This window comes from Citrus clementina, unplaced genomic scaffold (assembly GCF_000493195.1).
Source record: "Citrus clementina cultivar Clemenules unplaced genomic scaffold, Citrus_clementina_v1.0 scaffold_1, whole genome shotgun sequence".
NCBI classification, from domain to species: Eukaryota; Viridiplantae; Streptophyta; class Magnoliopsida; order Sapindales; family Rutaceae; genus Citrus; species Citrus x clementina.
Window position 1 is genome coordinate 2,252,338 of NW_006263303.1, and position 19,967 is coordinate 2,272,304.

General features: G+C 32.9%; 2 protein-coding genes and 1 pseudogene across 2 annotated transcripts; 2 read left to right on the forward strand and 1 right to left on the reverse strand.

Annotated features, from left to right (window-relative positions):
* The first annotated feature begins 8,214 nt into the window (after positions 1-8,214).
* Positions 8,215-9,098, forward strand: LOC112101656. Its single transcript, XM_024192475.1, has 2 exons — positions 8,215-8,673; positions 9,045-9,098. The coding sequence occupies exons 1-2, from the start codon at positions 8,215-8,217 to the stop codon at positions 9,096-9,098; spliced, it is 513 nt and encodes a 170-aa protein (XP_024048243.1).
* A 4,371-nt stretch (positions 9,099-13,469) lies between these two features.
* Positions 13,470-15,023, reverse strand: LOC18054043 (annotated as a pseudogene).
* Positions 15,024-17,344: 2,321 nt separating this feature from the next.
* On the forward strand, positions 17,345-19,149 carry LOC18054044 (6-hydroxynicotinate 3-monooxygenase). The gene is made up of 4 exons (XM_024192476.1): positions 17,345-17,602; positions 17,839-18,143; positions 18,226-18,433; positions 18,628-19,149. Exons 1-4 carry the CDS (start codon positions 17,354-17,356, stop codon positions 19,147-19,149), a joined length of 1,284 nt encoding a protein of 427 aa, XP_024048244.1. The 5' UTR covers positions 17,345-17,353.
* Positions 19,150-19,967: the final 818 nt, after the last annotated feature.

Genomic DNA, 19,967 nt, shown 5'->3' on the forward strand with positions numbered 1-19,967 from the left:
CATATACAGCAAGACAAAAAAATTGAGAGATAAAAAGAAAATGTGGTAGAAAGAAAAGGCAACATCAATATGATCATTTTCTAAGAAAAATTAAGGCAAAATCTTCCAAGTGATATGGTCAATTTCAATAAAATTACAACTTACTAGAGTAAATCCATCTACTAAACATCCAAAGTTCACAACATAATATTTGAATATCACCAATAACATCCTCAATCCGATGAGTTGAGCATTGGAGGGTTTATGTTAGAAAAATCTCCGACATCCCTTGACTAGTTGTTATGAACGCAAGCATCCTTGGAGAAAGAGCTTAAGGTCCCAAGAGCCTATTCGATAAGAAAGATAGAAGTACAAACCGACTCCCCAACAACTACTAATTTAAGTGTTGGCGTGGTTGTCTATTCACTTCACAGCTCGACGAGAATTCAACATCAACAAATATTTTAGAACCTAGTGTATCTTCAATCATTTTGGATTAAATTGTATGACACTTTTTTCTTTTCTTCTCTTTTTTTGTGAAAACAAATTTTAATACACTTATTTTAAAAGAAATTTGTTAATGAAAAACAAAATAATGACAATGAAGAGCACTCATTTATAAAAATAAGCTACAAATAGAAAAATAAAATTCATATAAGTAGAATCTCCCAAAAAATAAAAGCATTGTCGAATTGAGTTACAAACTAATAATAATTTCATCAAAGTTTGTAAACCAAAGATTGTCCTAATATCAAAAAGTTTCCAATAAAACACTTATGCCAGATAATTTATAGAACCTAGTAATATCCAACTGAATTCTCCCCTGCAAATAATTAAAATTTTCAAGTTAGTCAATAAGAAAAAACAGCCATCAATCATAATAAGAAGCAACAGCAAATTACACTAAAAAAAGGCAGAAAAAAGCACCAAAACAAATATAAACAAGAAACAACAATTAAAAAAAAAACCCCAAAATGGCATAAAAAGATGCTCAAAGCAGCAATAAATTTATTAAAAAATACCCTAAAATAGCAGTGAAAAGTGCTTTAAAAAGCATTAAAAAATCCAAAAACAATAGTAAACATGCCTAGAAACAGTAGAAAAAAACCCCCTAAAATAGCAAGAAAACTGCCTAAAACTAGAAAAAAAATCTAGCAGCAAAATCTTCCATTGCCAAATAAAGCTATGAAAGAAAAGAAATAAAATTCATAAAGAGTCAAAGCTAACATACTGACCACTTGCTAGAAATTAAGCTATAAATCCCAAATTTTTACACAAATTAGTATCTGAAACAAGATTGGTTTGATATATGATAGTCAAGTAAAATACCTATAAAGTAGTACAAATTCAGCAAACCTAATGGCTTCACTCCACTCATTTTCTTAAGACTCCAGTGATGAGAAGCCGCCAACAGAATGATAAATTGAGGTTTGACAGGAAGCACACAAACTAAACAAGATACATAACAACTTTGTTATCCATGTTACACCCTAGAACCATTTCTAGGAATATTTGTTAGAATAGCCACCATAACAGTTGATGAACAACATAAAACAAAGACAACAACAAAACCAACAACCTGCAAAGTGCCAATTCTTCCATAATTAAATCAGATACACAATAGAAATAATTTACTATTAAAATCCCAAATTCATTTTATCTTCTTCCTGCATTTTCTCATCAATCAAACATAAAAGAGAGCTCCTATCGACACATGCAAACAGTACCCACCATCTTGTCACGTTCAAACACAACCCAAGATCACAAAAGTTAATTTTTCAGATTTAGTTAACCAAAGAAAATATACCATCAACTGGATCACCTTATAAATCAAATACAATTCCACGATATTACCAACCTCCCAAAAAAAAAGGCACAAAGTTTAAAATGAAAACAACAAGACCATGAAAAATAAGCAAAAGTGGGTATTTAAATCAAACATGATAGAATGCAACAAAAGCAAAAAAGCTTTCGATAGAAGCCAGAGCCAGATGGGGTACAAGCAAGCTAGGAGGTACCAATTAAAGATGCTTCATTCAAGAACAGAAAAGCTACCAGAATGATAAAAATAGAAAAAATGAAACAATAAACATAAACTTGGGTGAAAGCTGCAACAATAGTTTCAATCACTTAACAGTACCAGCAAACTTATAGTAAACTTTAAGAACTAGATGTTTAAGCCACAGATAACGGGGACGTACCCATGAGGATAAAGACACAAGCGTGAGACCAGCAAAAAGTCGAATGAAAAAGGAGGCAACGACGGTAGCGACGGAAACAGCTGGATCGAAAGCGAACAGCTCAAGATGAAAGCAACAAGTTAATGGATTGGATTGTGTGCGCGAGATGTGGCTTCGATTTTATTTGATTAGTCAAGAAATCGAAGAGAGAAATTAGAGAGAAATTTGTGATTTCTGAGAGAGAGGCAAGAAATTGAGAGAGATTGGGCACGGTTGAAACACCTAAATTACAAAAATATAAATTTTGCAGCCTTTGGGAACTGGTTGCTTCGGTTGCCCTTTTTTTGTTTTTTTTTTCTTTTCAATGTCAGCCGTTGGATTCATTTTACTTGAATCCAACGGCTGCGTTTACAAGCCGGCACGATGCCGGGCCTCAATGCCCGGTATTGTAGCTTTAGCCCTTAGAATATCATGTTTGGTGACTATTCCTCACTGTATTTTTATGTGGTCAAAAGAAGCTTGTAATGCGGTCAAACCCGCATAAAATAAACTCGTGTGAGAGTCGGGTTTATGCGGGTTTGTAATTGTTTTGAGACAAAAAAAAAATTCGCTTTCATTTTCGTTCTCCTTGTCTGTGTAGTGGCTCGCCTGCACCTCCACACATCCACTCCACAAATCTCAACTCCACACCACCACTGCCTCAAACACCACCAGCTCCATGTGATCTGCCTTTATACCGTCACTGTCTCACGACACCACCGTGACACCACCAGCTCCATTGTCTTCCCGATCTACCTCCGCGACGTGCGAGACCGCTGCGCGGCATGCCTTCGCGACACTCCACCACCATGCTCCACTGCCTTCATCATGCCGTCGTGCCTTCGTCATTTTTGAAACTGTGAGGGTCTTATCTTTGTGTTAGTATGTTAGATCATGCATGCTTTTTTTGTGCTTGGTTTGATTATTATTCTTTTAGAAAAAGGATCATTTGTTGTTTTTGTGATTTACTTAGTTTCTAATATATCTTCAGTTAAGAAAATAGAATGGAGTCTTCTTGTTGCCTTTAAATTAAATTGATATTTTGTTTGATTATGTTATTGTGAGGCTTTGATTGAGATTTTGTTACTTTATGTTGTGAATGGATGAGTTTATAGATCTATGCCCGACAATTGTTTGATGAATTGTCTAAAAGAAAAAGAATTTGGTGCTTTGCTTCACTAATTGTGGCCTAGAAATTATTACCACATGTAGAAGTATTTCCAATCCGTAGTTGACTTTACATTAAGAAAAAATTATCCTAATTGTTTGGCTAAAGTATTTTTGTGGGTGGATTTTTGGCAAATGTAGCTTCAGCCTTCATGTGTAAACCAAAAAAATAAATAAATAAAATCTCGCAGGATTGTACTTCATTAATGCAATACCAAAGCACAAGATGAAGCGTTATTGTCTGTGAATGGTTATTTTTGGAATGAAACAGGTGGCTTGTAAAATTTGCAATTATTCTTGACAACTAGTACTTTCGATTCTGGATTTGCAAATTAATAGTAATAAACATCATGTAATGGTAGAGAAATTAATATTGAAAAAGGAACTTGAAAATCATTAAGATGAAATCTTATGAATTTACTTTAGTTCTTGAAAGGAAGTATTGAGGCAAAACAGAATTAAAGAACAGAGCTATTCTAGAGCCATTAAATTTAGAAAAGAACCAAAAAAAAATTAAGTTAATGATTAGAAGAAACAACGATCTGATATAAAGGAATTTGAAATTATATTGATAAGAAACCAAACTTATCTTTTTACGTTATGACCTTGTGCAGTGTCACCATGGGTAACTTTTTTAGCATATGTATGGCTTCCATTGCTGACTTTGCTGTCATGATTTTGCCTCAGTATTTTGTTTTACTACTGTTTTGATTCTTGACTTATTCTGCTTTTGGTCATATCTGTATGGCTAGATATTGCATTTTCTCATCTTTGAGGATGCCTTCTTGCTTGACAACAAACTTTTTCTGCTTCTATTACTCGAATCTATCTCGTTCAAGGATCTAATGGCAAAAAATTTAAGACCTCTATATTTAGTTTTTTTAAGTACTAATAAATATTATTTTATAAATATATAATATAAATTAATCACAAAAAATTAATACAGTACAATGCAACACCAAACATAGTATAACTAAAAATTAATACAGTACAGTGCAACACCAAACATTGTACAACATTGTTATAATACAGTGTTAATGCAATACAGCATAATATAATACACCAGCATAAAAATAATGTAATACAACATAATACAATACAGTGTGTCAAACGCACCCTAAGGCTATAATAGGAACTTAAAAAAGGTGTGGTGTCTTATTTGATACTTATTTATAAATAGCAACTGTACATACTTTGAAAAGTTACTGTAAAAAAAAAAAGAAACTTATGAAATAAGTGGCTTTTAAAAAATTTATCTAACACTATTTATTACTATAAGAGAGCTCTATATATATTAAATTCTTTTAGGTAAATTAAATTTTGCCCCTTTGATTTTGAGGTCTGGCTACATCACCGATTGAAGCTTGTGATTTTTTTATTTACTAGTGCATGAAATCTTTAATTTTGTTAATATATTAGTGGCATCAATGAATTATTCTCTCTTTCTCTCTATATATATATGAGAAAGGTGATCAGGTCTGCAACTATATATCAAACTCCTAGATTTTTTTAATCTTAATCTTCAATGAATTATTACTATAAGAGAACTGATCAAGTGCGTGGCTATATATCAAACTCCGAAATTTTTGGTATTGTAGGCAGTTTTGATCTTAATCTTTGGCTAAGGGTATAATTGGGATTGCATTAGCTTGGTAAATAATCTATCCTCATATAAATTCTCCAATAACTAACTTTGCAAATAATTTGATGAGATGTTTGGTAAAATTGGATTATAAGGTAGGGATGGCAATGGGGAGGGGACCAATATCCCCATACCCATCTCCGATATTTTGCGTATGTCCCCGTCCCCTCTCCGTCCCCGTCCCCGTCAGAATTACTTGAGATAATCCTCATCTCTTCCCCGAATAATAACAGGGGATCCCCGAGGGTCCCCGATCCCCGAATAACTAATAGTCTAATACATTATTTTTATTTTCGATTTTAAATTAATCATATTAAAATAAAAAATTCAGATAAAAATAAAGTTCAAAATATATCTTACATTAATATTGATCCATTACAAAGTCACATTCAAAATATAAATTATTAAAATAATTATAAAACAATGAAAATAATATAAGTAAAGTAACTTATAAGTGCAAATATTAATAACTGTATAATATAATCACAATGTAAAATAAACTCATACTGTTATTGTAAGCTCGTAACCAACTTTGACAGCACATTAAGGCCTCCAATGTGCTTGGATGAAGTTTGTTACGATGTGGGCTCACAACTCTACCACCAGTACTAAAAGTTGATTCAGAAGCAACTGTTGTAATTGGAATTGCCAAAATATCTCTAGCAATTCGAGCTAATGTAGGATACCTATTAGCATTTAATAATATAAATATTTTGATATTTATTATTTTTAACAATATTTATAATTTTATTATTTATTTATTAGTAATTTTAAAAATAAAAATTAAATTAAAAATTAAAATGGGGAAATAGGTAGGGGATGGGGATTCCACCTCATCCCCGTCCCCTCCCCGAATAAAAAATTGGGTATAAAATTATCCCAGTACCCTCTCCGAATGGGGAAAATCCCCGAAGGTACCCGTCCCCGTGGGGATTTTTGCCATCCCTATTATAAGGAAATCAATTATTAAATAATTTACTTAACATGTTTGTCGTATTAATCAAAAAATTGTGTTGTGTGCAAATTACCAAGATGGACAAGTTTTCTTATATAGTAATATATAATGATAATTATGACGATTTATTTATATTAATATATCAAATATTAGTGGTGGTGACGCTATTTGTTTGCCGTTTCATGGCTGTAATTATTTTAGAGGTGTGCGTGAGCAACCGCCATTTCTCTGTTATTGACATTATACGTTTTGGAGTTTGATAGCAGAGGTATTGTCGCATAATGAAGACTTTAGCTAGATGCAGACGACGGCGCCGAAGACATCGCCGGACGCCAGCAATAATCTAGTTGTTTCCTTTTTTTTTTGTCTTATTTAAATGTAAACATAAATATGTTATTAGTGTAAGGGTGTACTCGAAATTGTATTGTTAAAATGAGGAAAATTTTGGTATTATGCTTTACAAAATCAAATTCTATAAAAACCCGAATTTCCAAATCTACTTTCTCATGTTTTTAATGATTAGTACAAAGATAAATTATTTAAAAATTCTCTTTCTTAATTGAAATTAACTTTTCAAGGAGGCAATATGGACTTTGCGTCGTAGGGTAAGTTAAAGGCCCTTAATCCCACGATGTTCATGATGAAACCTTTCTATTCAAAATAAATTCTTCAGTTCGATTTTTCAAGCTGGCGAGATGGAATATTTGCTAATACATAAGTTTGGGAAACTCTGGATTCAAATCATTCGGCTCAATTTTTAAGATCCAATTAAGTGTTTTTTATTATAACATATTTGTGATTAACATTTATTTTTGTAATTTAAAGCCAACTAAACGACGCGCTGTTATTTCTACAATTGCTACAAATTTGGGAGTGTCCCAGCCTTCACCTTCCTTGAGAAGCCTTCTTCTTCTTCAAACCTTACTTATCGTAGGATGCTTCCAGAGATATTTACTCCTCAAATTGCAATTGAATTGATTATGGTGTTCATCATTCTTAATGGACTCATAATGGTTTTTTAACGGTTTCGTCGTGTATTGAATTTTACAAAACTGGGAGAATTGTAATTAAAATTGAACTTTAGAAAGTTGCAAAAGTGTAATTGAAATGTACAAGTCAATTCTAACCACTCATCTTTCTAAATACCATATGTTGTTAGATACTTAATACACCTTGTGTGCCGGAATGGAATAGATTTTTAGCAGATACGATTAGTTAAATAAAATTGGATTGAATCATATTTAATTTAGTACTGTCTTTTGTTTGGCATTTTAGAGAATTGGAATAGATCGTAAATATAATAGTATCATCAAATTTATTTAAATTTAATTGTGAACTATGTAAATATTATTCTCATAATACTAAACTTTTATGTATATATAAATTTAAAGAAATATAATTTTCTGCAATTAATAGGTTCAATTGCAATGAATTACATGCCGTTTATCCCAATTACCCCTTAAATAAAACTTGACCTCGTTCGAATGTGTTTTATATATCCTTATTGTCCTACAAATGTTATAAATATGAGTATTGATTTGGCAAATGATTTCCTTACAGATTTCAATATATTTATCCTTAATATGAGGAATGATATCTGTCTGATTAATTAAATGTTGGTTCTCGCATTTTTAGGTTTTATTAAGCTAATTTGACAACGTGAATCCATAACACTAACAAGCCAACGTATGTCACCTGATAAATTTTAGTCTAAACTTTTTCTATCAAATGAACGCCAGCAAATTAATTTCACAAGTAATATTTATCTAATTAAAGGAATACTATTAACACATAACTGTCACTGCATTGATTTGCATTTTTTTTCCCTTTTTGGGTTTTTGCGGCCGCGGGAACTGGCAGGAAAATTCACAGATGCCAGCGAAGATTGAAACAATAGTTATACACTCAACTCAAATTTGTTATTAACCTTCCCAACGAAGCTCTGTTAACAAATTTAGGCCCAAAATGATAACGATAATTTATCATGTCTCTACATGAAAGTAAATAATCCAATGGATGATTGGGTCTAGTAAGTGTAGACATGATTTCCCCAATGGATAGCTTGCCAAAGCAGTACTGGATTATCGTTAAAATAAAATAAAATGCATTTATGGTTTTTTTGCATTTTAGATTATTTATTGTGAACATTATTTGTTTCAAAGTGTTTATGCATCTCTATTTTATTTTTTCAGAAAATGTCTTCCATCAACTCATTATTCATTATCCTTGTTAAAAATGAACTCACTGGCGAAATGTACCTAGATTGGAAACGCAATCTATTTAATATTCTCACTGCTAAGGGCTGTAAATATGTGTTAACTCAGTCATTCCCTCCAGAACCAACGTTATACGATTATAGAAATCAGAGGGAGCCTTATGAGAAATTGTGCGAAGCAAACAAAATGGTTATGCGCTATATATTGGCTTCGATTTCTGTGGAATTGCATAAGAAACATCAGAGCATGGAAACAACCACTGAAATAATGGCTAGTCTTCATCAGATGTTTGGGCAGAATATTCATTTTGCCAGAAAAGCAGCATTAAAATGTATTACGGATACTAAGATGGAAGAGGGCATAAGAGTTCGTGATCATGTCCTCAAAATGATGGACTATTTAAATGAAGTAGAGATTCATGATGTTCAAATCGATGATAAAACAAAGATTAACATAGTGATTGAATCTTTGCCTGATACATTCAAAGAGTTTAAGGTCAGTTATATCTTAAACAATAAAGATATGACCTTAGTTAATTAATGCACGAACTACATGCTATAGAAGAATTTTATCATAGTAGGAAACTTTCTGAAAAAGGATTCTCTTGAAGGCCTAAGTCGAAAGACAAGAATAATCAAGACAGAGTTGGGATGAGAAAATTGTCCATTAAAAGAGATGGCAAGCCAAAAGGCAAGTGTTATAAATGTGGACAGAAGGGTCACTGGAAGAAAGATTATCCTAAGATTATTAAAATCAAGTATATGAAATCTTTAATCTTTCTAATTAGTTCAGATTTCTATTGATTCATACAATAGTGAATTATGAGATAACTAATCTTATTTATAATTCATTTATTTGGTTTTCAGGAAACTAAGAGATTAAGTGAACAAAGCTTCAAACAGCAGTTGAGGACATGCTAGTTTATATCAGTTGAAAAGATAGATCAATTTTACGAGACTTTATAGTTTTGATATTTGTCTTTATTATTCCAAATATTAGAGGAATTTAATTTTGGTAGCTTGTTTTAATAAACAGGAGTACACTGTTATTTTTTTATCCTCTGTTTATTACTTATTTTGGTTCTTTATAATGACAATTTATATCATATAAGTTCATTGATATATTCAGAGAAAAAGAGTTTTTCTCTCTAATTTTGAGAGAAATATTTTCTCTTGCTAGTTGCTTTTAGTGGTGATAAAGGCGCCCACACGTCAAGTACATATCAAACTTGAGTCATAACCTGGAAGATCATTGGTGACAGATCGTGATATAACAAGATTGGTGGTGACAGTTCGTGATCTAACGGGAGTGGTGGTAATGGATCGTGATCTGGGAGCGTTGATTACTTCAGCAAAAAAGTAAAGGTACGATTTCTAAATTATGGTAATTTTATATATTGTATGAGAATTGAGATCTAAATATTTCCGCTGCAAAATATTTTTAAACCAACAATTAGCAACTTAATACACTTGGTACGCTGGAATGGATAGTAAATATAATATTATCATCAAATTTATTTAAATTTAATTGTATCATTTTTTTTTTTATGCAACTAAGTTATCTAGAGACAAGCCTTCTCTTGTGTTCTCACTGTTGGGGAAAAATTAGGTTTTTAAATTTTTATAAAACCTTTTGAAGATCGCTCTCATATAATATATAAGAATTTGTATTCTAGAAATCGTACCTTGAAAATCTGAGTTGGCTTTTTCTGCTGAAGTGTTTTAGGCTCCTAGATCACGATCCGCCACCACCACTCCTGTTAGATCACGATCCGTCACCACCACGCTTGTTAGATCACGAACAGTCTCCAATGATCTTCCAGGTTATGACTCAGGTTCGATCTGCACTTGACGTGTGGGGGCCTTTATCACTACCAAAGCAACTAGCACGAGAACATTTTTCTCTCAACAATAGAGAGAAAAATCTTTTTCTCTGATCTGTATAAAGTGGCTTCCATCTATTCTTTAGAGAAAAATAAGTCTTTTTTATATCACCCTTTAGTGAAAACCCTAGGCTCCAAATATCAAAAAACAAAACTCACGTAATTTGCTTTTTCAATAGGGGACCCACCTTGTAAAATAACATAAGGCCCCTTATACAAAAGCTAATTAAATGGAGCCTCCCACTAAATGATATATTTAGGCTTTTGACCCAAATAGCTAGTTATCTTACTTATTAGTCCAGTAGTGGTGCAGTCAATTAAATGAGCTAACCCGGGGATCATTTGGGAACATACAATAGTGGCTACAATAATTAGGCTTGTAATTAAACTAGCCCAATTATTTAATTCCAAATCTACTCCACTAAAAGATTGGAACTGACTTCCATAATTGTATGCTCGAATAATAATTCGTCCCAAGCCACATTGATTTCTTTACTGCACAATCCTTTGTACCACATCGTTAATTAAATTGATATCTCAACTGTCCAATCAATTTAATAACATCTTATTCCTTGATCTTTACTGGTTTTCTCTAATGATCATTTTCAACATACTAAATATGTTGACACACTCTGGCCAGAGAATTCTATGATCAAGTGCCGAAAACCCATCAAGAGATGTGTTGTACAAATTCTATATTGTTAATCCATAACTCCAATACTCATAATTGCTCCCACCAAGATACCGGGTAATCTTGACCACAAGGATGTGTCGTGCCCATTGGTAACTCAAATGGAATAACAATTACAATCATGAAATCATAATTAACTCAAGATTAAGATTACAGTAAAATCAACGCCTATGAGATTTAATAAGTCTGACAGTTATTACAAAGTTAATTAAATCTCATATGTGATCCTGTTCAATGTAGTCGTACTACATCAATAAATTCATACATGATTAAGACAAATCATTCAATGAATTTATTACAGTCTATACCTAAATAAAGTGCCCAATTTTATTTATCAACTGCGAACTAAATTTATTTAATCATAAGATAACTTGTATTTATGTCTTCTGTGAATCCACATGGTGATCACATAAATACATATAATATGATTAAATGGACTTTAATACAAGTATTAATGCAATTAAGATATTTGAATAAAATATCTCATTTATTTTATTAATCAGAAAAATAGTTTATTACAATTAAATAAACACATATGCTTTTAAAGAGCATATTTTCCCAACACTCACAGCTTTGGGGAAGCTTCAAAGGACACAGCTTGGATTGTCCATTATGCTAATATACCTGCCTATAAATAGGAGGGTTGACCTCAACTGTGAGTAAAAGAACTACGATACTCGTGTTCCTTCCTGTAATAACGAAAGTGTCTTAATTAATTCAGTGTTTCTACTTCAACAAAATAAAAATAAATTCTTGATTGAAATACAACCAACTTTCATAATTTTCAATTCTAATTTTCTTATAAAAATGACGCCATGATTGGATGGCATTGTCCTTGTGTTGTGTCATTGATTTATCCATCTTTGTTTTTCCCAAAAACAATTTCCATGAAAGAGGATGTTTTGCTGCTCGTTAGTTAATGCTATTTAAGCACAAGATATGATTGAGATTTATGCAAAGTATGTAGCAGAATTTATGTAAGATGACTGATGATTCATAAGGAAAACTAAACATGGGAGTTGGTAACTTTTAGCATGGTGATCAACATGTGTTGTAGAAAATTTTTAGAATTTTACTATAAGTGGTACACATAAAAGTCAGTAAGTCTAACTTGTACTCAAATATTAGCTCATATCTTAATAGTCGCCTTAAGCTTATGTTATTAATCAATTAACTAATCTCAGCCCGTCTGAAATATCTTTTCTATCACCTCCATTACTTGTAGGTCAATTTTTTGTCTGGTCTTTGTCAATAATTCAAGTGATGGGTTTTTCTTTGCCAATAACGCGCGATAGTTCCTTGTCATGAGCTTCTTATCTTCTGTCTTGAAGGAAGAAATTGCAAAAGACAAATGAAACAATTTCCTTTACACATCAATCAGTGCTGCAGCCTTTATATCTTTATTATTCTCGGAGGGATGATAATGTTGAGAGCCGAAACAATTACTAGTACTCACTCCTCTCATGGCCATGTCTAACTCTCTACAATAATTTCGATATTCCTGTTCTTCAGTTCTTCCACTACCCAACAAGTACGACGGTATATGCGGTGGCTTAATTGCTAGAGCCTCTGTGGGCATATTTTAACAACGTGAAGGAAGAGCTAATTAGAATTCACACAATTTTCCTGAAAGTCTACAGGTTCCAGGAAATTCACCACCTCTGTAGAATTGTAATAATAAGACTTGTGGTTTCCGTAAAAGAATTTATAAGAGTTAATATAGAAGAGTTCGAAAATGAATTTTATATGGACTAGAAATACTCTTGATTAATTGGTTATTCAAATGGTTTAGAAATCCCCTTAATCTTAGGAAGTCATTTAAAATTCTGATTATTGTTGTTCTAAATATAATACTTTGCACTAACTTCCAATTCCACAATTACTTTGACAGCCCCGTTTTCACGGATTTATTTATGTATCTGAATCTTTTTATTCATGAAAGAATAATCTCTTGCAAACTCACAACTTCAATTATGAATCAACTAGCTAGCAACCATTTCTTTATTTTTAATTGCTTTGGAAATTAAGGATTCGTCCAGCCGCCAGATTCTGCAGTGATTCTATTGCATTGGATGTCTTCAATTTTCTTTTGCATTAGATTCTTTGTTGAACTATTTATGCACAAGTGAAGGAGGAATTATAGAATACATCTGAGATAATACAATCAACTAATGCATATACAACGTGTGTAATTGAATTTAGTGTAACCATCACCTACAGAGATATTTTTCAAAATAAATGCACACAAGTTATAGTATCATTTGCTTGTTATATGACTTACAGTGTATTCTAGAATTTTTCCCGAGTGGAGACCCTGAGTGGTAACATCCATCTGACATAAGAGTATTTCAAAGAGATAATCACTTGTCAAATTTGAATATTTATTGTATTGAAACCACTAAGTATATAAGTTTGGACAACCCTAAATTCATGATGAGAAGTTAAAGACAGTAGTACTCTAAAAGAAAATGGAACGAAATGATCCATTCATACCTATTATTTGACTTTTAGATTTGCCCTTGTAAATTTTAACAAAATGCACACATGTTCTCTTGACAAATTTTTATTTATTCATGTGAACGAAGTATAACAAAATTATTGACCAATCAGAACCAAGATGGAAATTATCATCAACAAAAGTAATCTGCAAGGACGAATAGAAGCAGATAGATTATTCCAAAAAGAAACTAAGTGCAAGTGGAATTACTGTAGTACTGATTATTCGAGTGTGGCGGGAACGTCGTCGAAGAAGGGTAAACTTCTCTGCTTGATCCTCAGGACTTGCTGTGTTTGGATCAAAAGGCCACGATCAGGCAGAGGTAAGCCAAGTTTTATTAGTCCCACTCGCCGCGAATGCAGGACTTGCTTGTTAGTGACAGGTAGCCTAACAGATTGATGTTCTTCCAGAGCTGAATGTAAATTTTCTGGCTCCCACCTCTCAAGGCATTTACCTAAAACTGCTGCATCAGCTATGGCCATGTTTGTGCTTCTTGCACAGTGAGGGGTTATGGGATGAGCCGCATCTCCAATTAAGACCACATTGTCCCAGTATATTTGTGTCAAAGGGTCACAATCAGCTATAAGGTTAAGGAAAGGCTCCTTTGTTTCTTTTATTACTGTTGCATGCTCAGGAGCGCAAATCTTCTCTACTTCTTGGTGCATCTTCTTGATCATGTCACTGCTCACTTTCATTGTAGCTGAACCTCCCTGAAATTACTTAATTAATTAATTGAAGCTAGCTCTGCTAACACGTATGCATATAAATGGTAAAATGAAGCAAGCTAGCTCAGGTTGAGTGATATACCAAATCCAATTGAGCCTCTTGTACATAAGCTCATAAAGGACGGTGTGAGTTCCAGGGACCAAGTCCGTGTGCACGCCATTCCCAAGCTCAGGATATGCCTTCCGGATGCCTTGTATGGTTTCTGAATTCTCATTTTCCGAAAAATCAAAAACACCCCTCCAAGCACAGTAACCTGTATACCTGAAAAACAGAAATGAAAAATAAACCGTAAATTTCAAGACAACCGAAAATATGAAAATATAATATAATTTGTTCAGAAACCTGAGTTTAGAGTCTGGTAAAAAAGTCTGGCGAACTGATGAGCGGCTCCCGTCAGCTGCAACCAGCAAATCTCCAACTACGTCGATGATCACATCAGTTCTAAGATTCTTAGCTTTGACATTGACGGTTGATTTGTCGTGAGAAATGCAGAAAGTGAGGTACAAGTGACCCCAAAAAACTATTTCGACAGGCAGAGTATTGTATATAAGACCATGAAGATCAGTCCAATGTGCCTGTAAATAGTTGAAATTTTCGTCTCTAGCTAGTACCCGACAGATGTTCTTTTCCCTATCTACTGCCCGATTCTGCACAAAAAGAAAAATAAAAAAAAGTCAACGCAAGAGCTCAAATTAAAGTAGTTCTGCGTACATACATACATTACCTGATCAATGGTGAGAGGTAAGGTGATGTTGTGAAGAAGATCAGGTTGATGGAGCCATGACTTAACTATTTTCTGGGACAATAGATGAAGTGCGATTCCAGCGCCGGTTGGGTTTCCGGTTGGAGGTCCACGTGTCTTCTCGATCACCACCACATCCCAACCTGCTAAAATAAGCGCTTTTGCGCATGATATCCCTGCTATGCTTCCCCCAACTATTATAGCTTTTGGCTTCCGCATCCTCTCCCTCATGTCTCTCTCTTCCTCTCAAACACCAGTATGTGTGACACAAAGGGACGCTCGCGCAAAGATATATTTATATACAGGGGAAAACATCCCATTCTGAATTCATAAATCAGGATGAGCCGGCAATCATATGAACATTTTTTTAAAATAATTATTTTAAAATCTTTTATACTATTGTTAATTTGACTGATTTTAATAAAATTTAACATCTCAAACCAAGTCACTACTCTAGAGAAAATTTCAAGAATATATCTGTTGATTCCGGTAGGGCAGGGGTCTCATGCACAAGTTTCTTATCTATTTTCTTACCAGAACAAATTTCTAGTCAAAGTGAGGGTGTGAAAGGAAGATAAATAGACAAAATTTGGCCCACCACTTCATTCTTCCTAAATGAATAACTTTTTACCCTATTAAACGAGGAAAAATGGATTAGATTCTCCCTTAATTTGATCTGATTAGTGATTACTTAATAAAGAACACACACTTTATTGTAGTGTCTTTCGTCATTTAATACATTGAAGTTTGTATGTTTTTAAATTGGCCCTAGTTTTAGATCACTTAATTGGAAAGGGACATCCTTAATTATTTTTAAAAAGCACATCCTATAAGACTCCAACAGATGGAGTCCAAGTTCTAGAATAGATGAATAAATGATGTCAATTAAATGGCAATAGCCCACCAAAGAAGACAAAGAAAACAAGTTAGGAGAGATTCTAGGGTATACCAAAAGTACTACACTTAATTAATACATATATGCTATATGTGTATTTATTTTAAAAAAATTATTATGTAATTAATAGTTATATTTAATTGAACTATACATATCATACATTTATTAGTTATATGTAGCACCTATATTATACTCTAGAATTTCTCACAAGATAATATGTCAATATACCACAAAGTTTGAATCCTGTGAAATATGTTTAAAATTGACTCTTGTAGAAATTTTTATGTGGTAGTGAAATGATTATGATAAATAATATATTAACACATGCCAATATATAATTATGCTACATCAATTAGGGTACCATTGGTTTCACTTTTTTTTTATTTTACGTCTTAACTTTTGTATTGACAATATTAGTTTTGTATTATATATATAAAATTACTAAGTTATTTTTTGCAATCAATAAATATCTAATAACTCAATACTTTTATATTTATGCTCATAAATTTTTTACTTATTAAATAAATATTAAAATATCTCAAAAATAATAAATTATATTTTTTAACACTAATTAAAACAAATAATTTTCACATTTAATCTTGTTTTAGTTTATAATATGGACCATTCGTTCACCACTTCACATAACTTTATAACCTAGGTCTTGTTTGGAATCGAAGTACTATACCTTTTAAGTTACAACTGTCGTAAAAAAAATTGTAATTGTAAAACAAAAAATTAATAGCTGTGAACTTAATGATTGCTTACTAAAGTTTAGGCATTTATTTATTAGTTAATTGTCTAAAATTTACTTGTGAATGTTATTGACAATACTTATGTATTGATTAAAAAGATGAAGTAAGCCATTGATCTTAGTGATGATTATTTACCTTCAATAGAAATATTTTATACTAGATTGACATATTTGTGTATTTATTTTAATGTTAAAACTTTAATTTCTCATTTATACTGATAAAATTTAGAAATGGGTATTATATGTAGATATTTAAGCTCCTATTATAAATTTATAGTTTGACTTATATAATTTAATTTATTTTTTGTGTTTTTAAAAGTATTGTTTTAATATTTGTGAAGTAAAAACCCATTGCAGGTTACGCGAGGATTTAGTAATTGTTAAGACCTACAAAGGGTGGATTTTTTTTTTAAAATAAAGAACCAATAGCGAGTTAAGAATTTATTGATTTAATTATCTTTTACAAGTGCAAGTTTGATAATGATAAAATCACTGCACTGAAAGAAATTCTATGAAGAATATAATTCTTGTTCTGTATTTTTAATGAAATTTTCAGAGTTATTTATACAAAATAAAGACAAAGTAGCCGTTGAAAGGCTTAATAATATTAAAGTAGAATAAGTGAATACTTCATAAACTATTGCACAATATCTTTATAAAACAGGAATGAAATATTCCTACATGATATTGCCATTCAAGTGCAAAAATCGCGCCGGAGATATTCCTTGACAAATAACTTTGATGTGAGCAAGTCGTGTGGAGTGATAAACCTGTTCTTGACTTGACTGTTGATGACTTTCCTTTTAGTAATCTTGGTCAGCTTGCTTAACAAGTGGTACCCATAACCCATCCATACAGCTAGCTAAACAGCATAAATAAATGTATAACGATTCTTATATAAAAAGCCACCGCCCCAAGCAAAAAGAAAAAAAAACTGTGCTGAATACAACAATATAATTTCTTCAGTTATATTTACTTGGAGACAAGAGAGATGAATATGAAGAAGCAGAAACCAAAAGCTATTGTAGTTGGAGGAAGCATTACTGGGGAATCATGCGCAAAAGCACTTGTTTCAGCAGGCTGGGATGTTGTTGTGATTGAGAAAACTCGTGGACCCCCAACCCAAAACCCAACCGATGCTGGCCTTGGACTCGATCCATTGGCTCAGAAAATTGTTCAGTCATGGCTCCATGAACCTGAACTTCTTTACAACAACACTTTACCTATCACCATTACTGAGGGATATAATATAATATATTTAATTTCTTTTTTCCCAGTAGAATCCAGTAGTGCTTTGAATTATACTGATCTCTTCAAGATATTAGTTGCACACGTGTATATACAATGGTGTATGGTTAAGATTTGATAAAAGTATATTTTGCTCTACACAAAGTACAATTTAGAATGGAATCTCATTGGGAAAAAAATATCTATATATGTTGAATAGATAAAATTTCAATTTGTGTTTAATTGCAGAACCTAGCAACAGATGGGGAAAAGAAGATCAGCTGGGTAATAGGAAGAGAAGAAGGCGCTAAGTATCTGACAGCATATTGGGCTGATCTTCATGGCCTTATATACAATACTCTGCCACCTGAAATATTTTTATGGGGTCACCAGTACCTCTCTTTCTGTATTTCTGAAGACAAATTAACTGTCAAAGTTAGAGCTAAGGATCTTGAGACTGATGAAATAATCGAGATAGTAGGAGATTTGCTCGTCGGAGCAGATGGGATCCTCTCATCAATTGGTCAGAGCATTCTACCTGACTTCAAATTGAGGTTTGTGCTTGCTTGTGAATATCAATAAAAGTAATTAATTTTTGAGTATTTTGTTTCATAAATTTCAATGTGTTTTTAATAGGTACACAGGATACTGTGAGTGGAGAGGTGTTTTTAATTTTTCAGAAAATGATTCAGAAACCATCTTAGGCATTCGAAAATCGTATCCTGATATTGGGAAATGCTTTTACACGAATATTGGTTCAGGATCTCACATCTTAGTCACTGAGCTTAAGAAAGAGAAGTTCAATTGGGTTTGGTATGTCAACCAACCTGAGCCCGAGCTCAAGGTAACTGCTTACTTTTGTTTCATCTTTCTATTTTGTTTTCGGGGTTTGAGTTGAGTGCTAAAATCTAATTTTTGCAAACGATCAACACAGCTCAGACCATCACTGGATCCACTTTTTTTTTTTTTTTTTAATTTTCCGGTTTATCAATGCAGTATGACGTGACATTGGGAAACAAATTATTTTATTCTCTGCAGGGAAATACAACTTCTGTGAAAGTAAGCAGTGACATGATCGAGGAGTTGCACCAAAGAGCAGAGCAGGTTTGGTTACCTGAATTGTCAAGAATGATCAAAGAAACAAAGGATCCTTTCCTTAATGCTATATATGATTGCGATCCTTTGGAGAAAATCATCTGGGACAGAGTGGTGCTAACAGGAGATGCAGCTCACCCGACAACTCCACACTCTGCCAGAAGCACAAACATGGCGATAATAGATGCAGCAGTGTTAGGAAAATGCCTCGAGAAGTGGGGGCCGGATCATTTAGACTCTGCTCTGGAAGAATATCAATCCATTAGGAAGCCTGTAACTTCAGCACAAGTTCTACATTCGCGACGATTGGGTCAAATGAAACAGGGGTTAAGTATTCCTGGAAGGGAGCGGCCTTTTGATCCAAAGACAGCAAGTCTAGAGGACTCGGTATTCATCCTTAACAAAAATGTGCCTCTTTTCGACGTTGTTCCTCCGATTCTTGATTCAATTTTTCGTTCTGCTTGATAATTTTCGAGGGAGAAAGTAACATTTTCATTTTTACGTAACAAAGTCATCTAGAGACAAACCTTCTCTTGTTTTCTCACAGCTTTGGGGAAACTTCAGAGGACACGGCTTGGTCTGTTCATTATGCTAACTATAGCTGCCTATAAATAAGAGGGTTGACCTCAATTGTGTGAGTAAAAGAACTGCTATACTTGTGTTCCTTTCTGTAATAACGAAAGCCTCTTACTTAATTCAGTGTCTCTACTTCTTCAGCAAAATAAAAATAAATTCTTTATCGAAATACACCCAACTTTTCCATTTTTCTTATAAAAATGACACCACGTTAGGATGGGATTGTGCTTGTGTTGTGTCATTGATCTATCCATATTTGTTTTTCCCAAAAACAATTTCCATGAAGGAGGATGTTTTGCTGCTTGTTAGTGCACGCTATTTAAGCACAAGACATGATTGAGATTTATGCAAGGTATGTGGTAGAATTTATGTAAGACGACCGATGATTCATTAGGAAAGCTAGACATGAGAGTCAGTAAGTTTTACTATGGTGATCAACGCGTTGAAGAAAAATTTTAGAATTTTTATTATAAGTGGTGCATACAAAAGTTGGTGAGTCGAGCTTGTACTCAAATACTAGCTCATGTATTAGGAGTTGCCTTAGCCTTACGTTATTAATCTAGTAACTAATATTAGCGATGTGAAATATTTTTTCTATCATCTTCCATCATATGTGTGTAGGTCAATCTTTTTGTTTGGTCCTTGTCTTGTGATAAGATAGTGTTAGTGATTTTGAGAGAAAATATGAAAAACACAAACAATGAAAA

Bases quoted from the DNA above. Each gene is read 5' to 3' on its own strand.
- LOC112101656 (XM_024192475.1), top strand. From the start codon at position 8,215: ATGTACCTAGATTGGAAACGCAATCTATTTAATATTCTCACTGCTAAG. The intron at 8,674-9,044 runs GTCAGTTATATC...TTTGGTTTTCAG, and splicing joins ATACATTCAAAGAGTTTAAG to GAAACTAAGAGATTAAGTGA.
- LOC18054044 (XM_024192476.1), top strand. From the start codon at position 17,354: ATGAATATGAAGAAGCAGAAACCAAAAGCTATTGTAGTTGGAGGAAGC. The intron at 18,144-18,225 runs GTTTGTGCTTGC...TGTTTTTAATAG, and splicing joins CTACCTGACTTCAAATTGAG to GTACACAGGATACTGTGAGT. The intron at 18,434-18,627 runs GTAACTGCTTAC...TATTCTCTGCAG, and splicing joins AACCTGAGCCCGAGCTCAAG to GGAAATACAACTTCTGTGAA.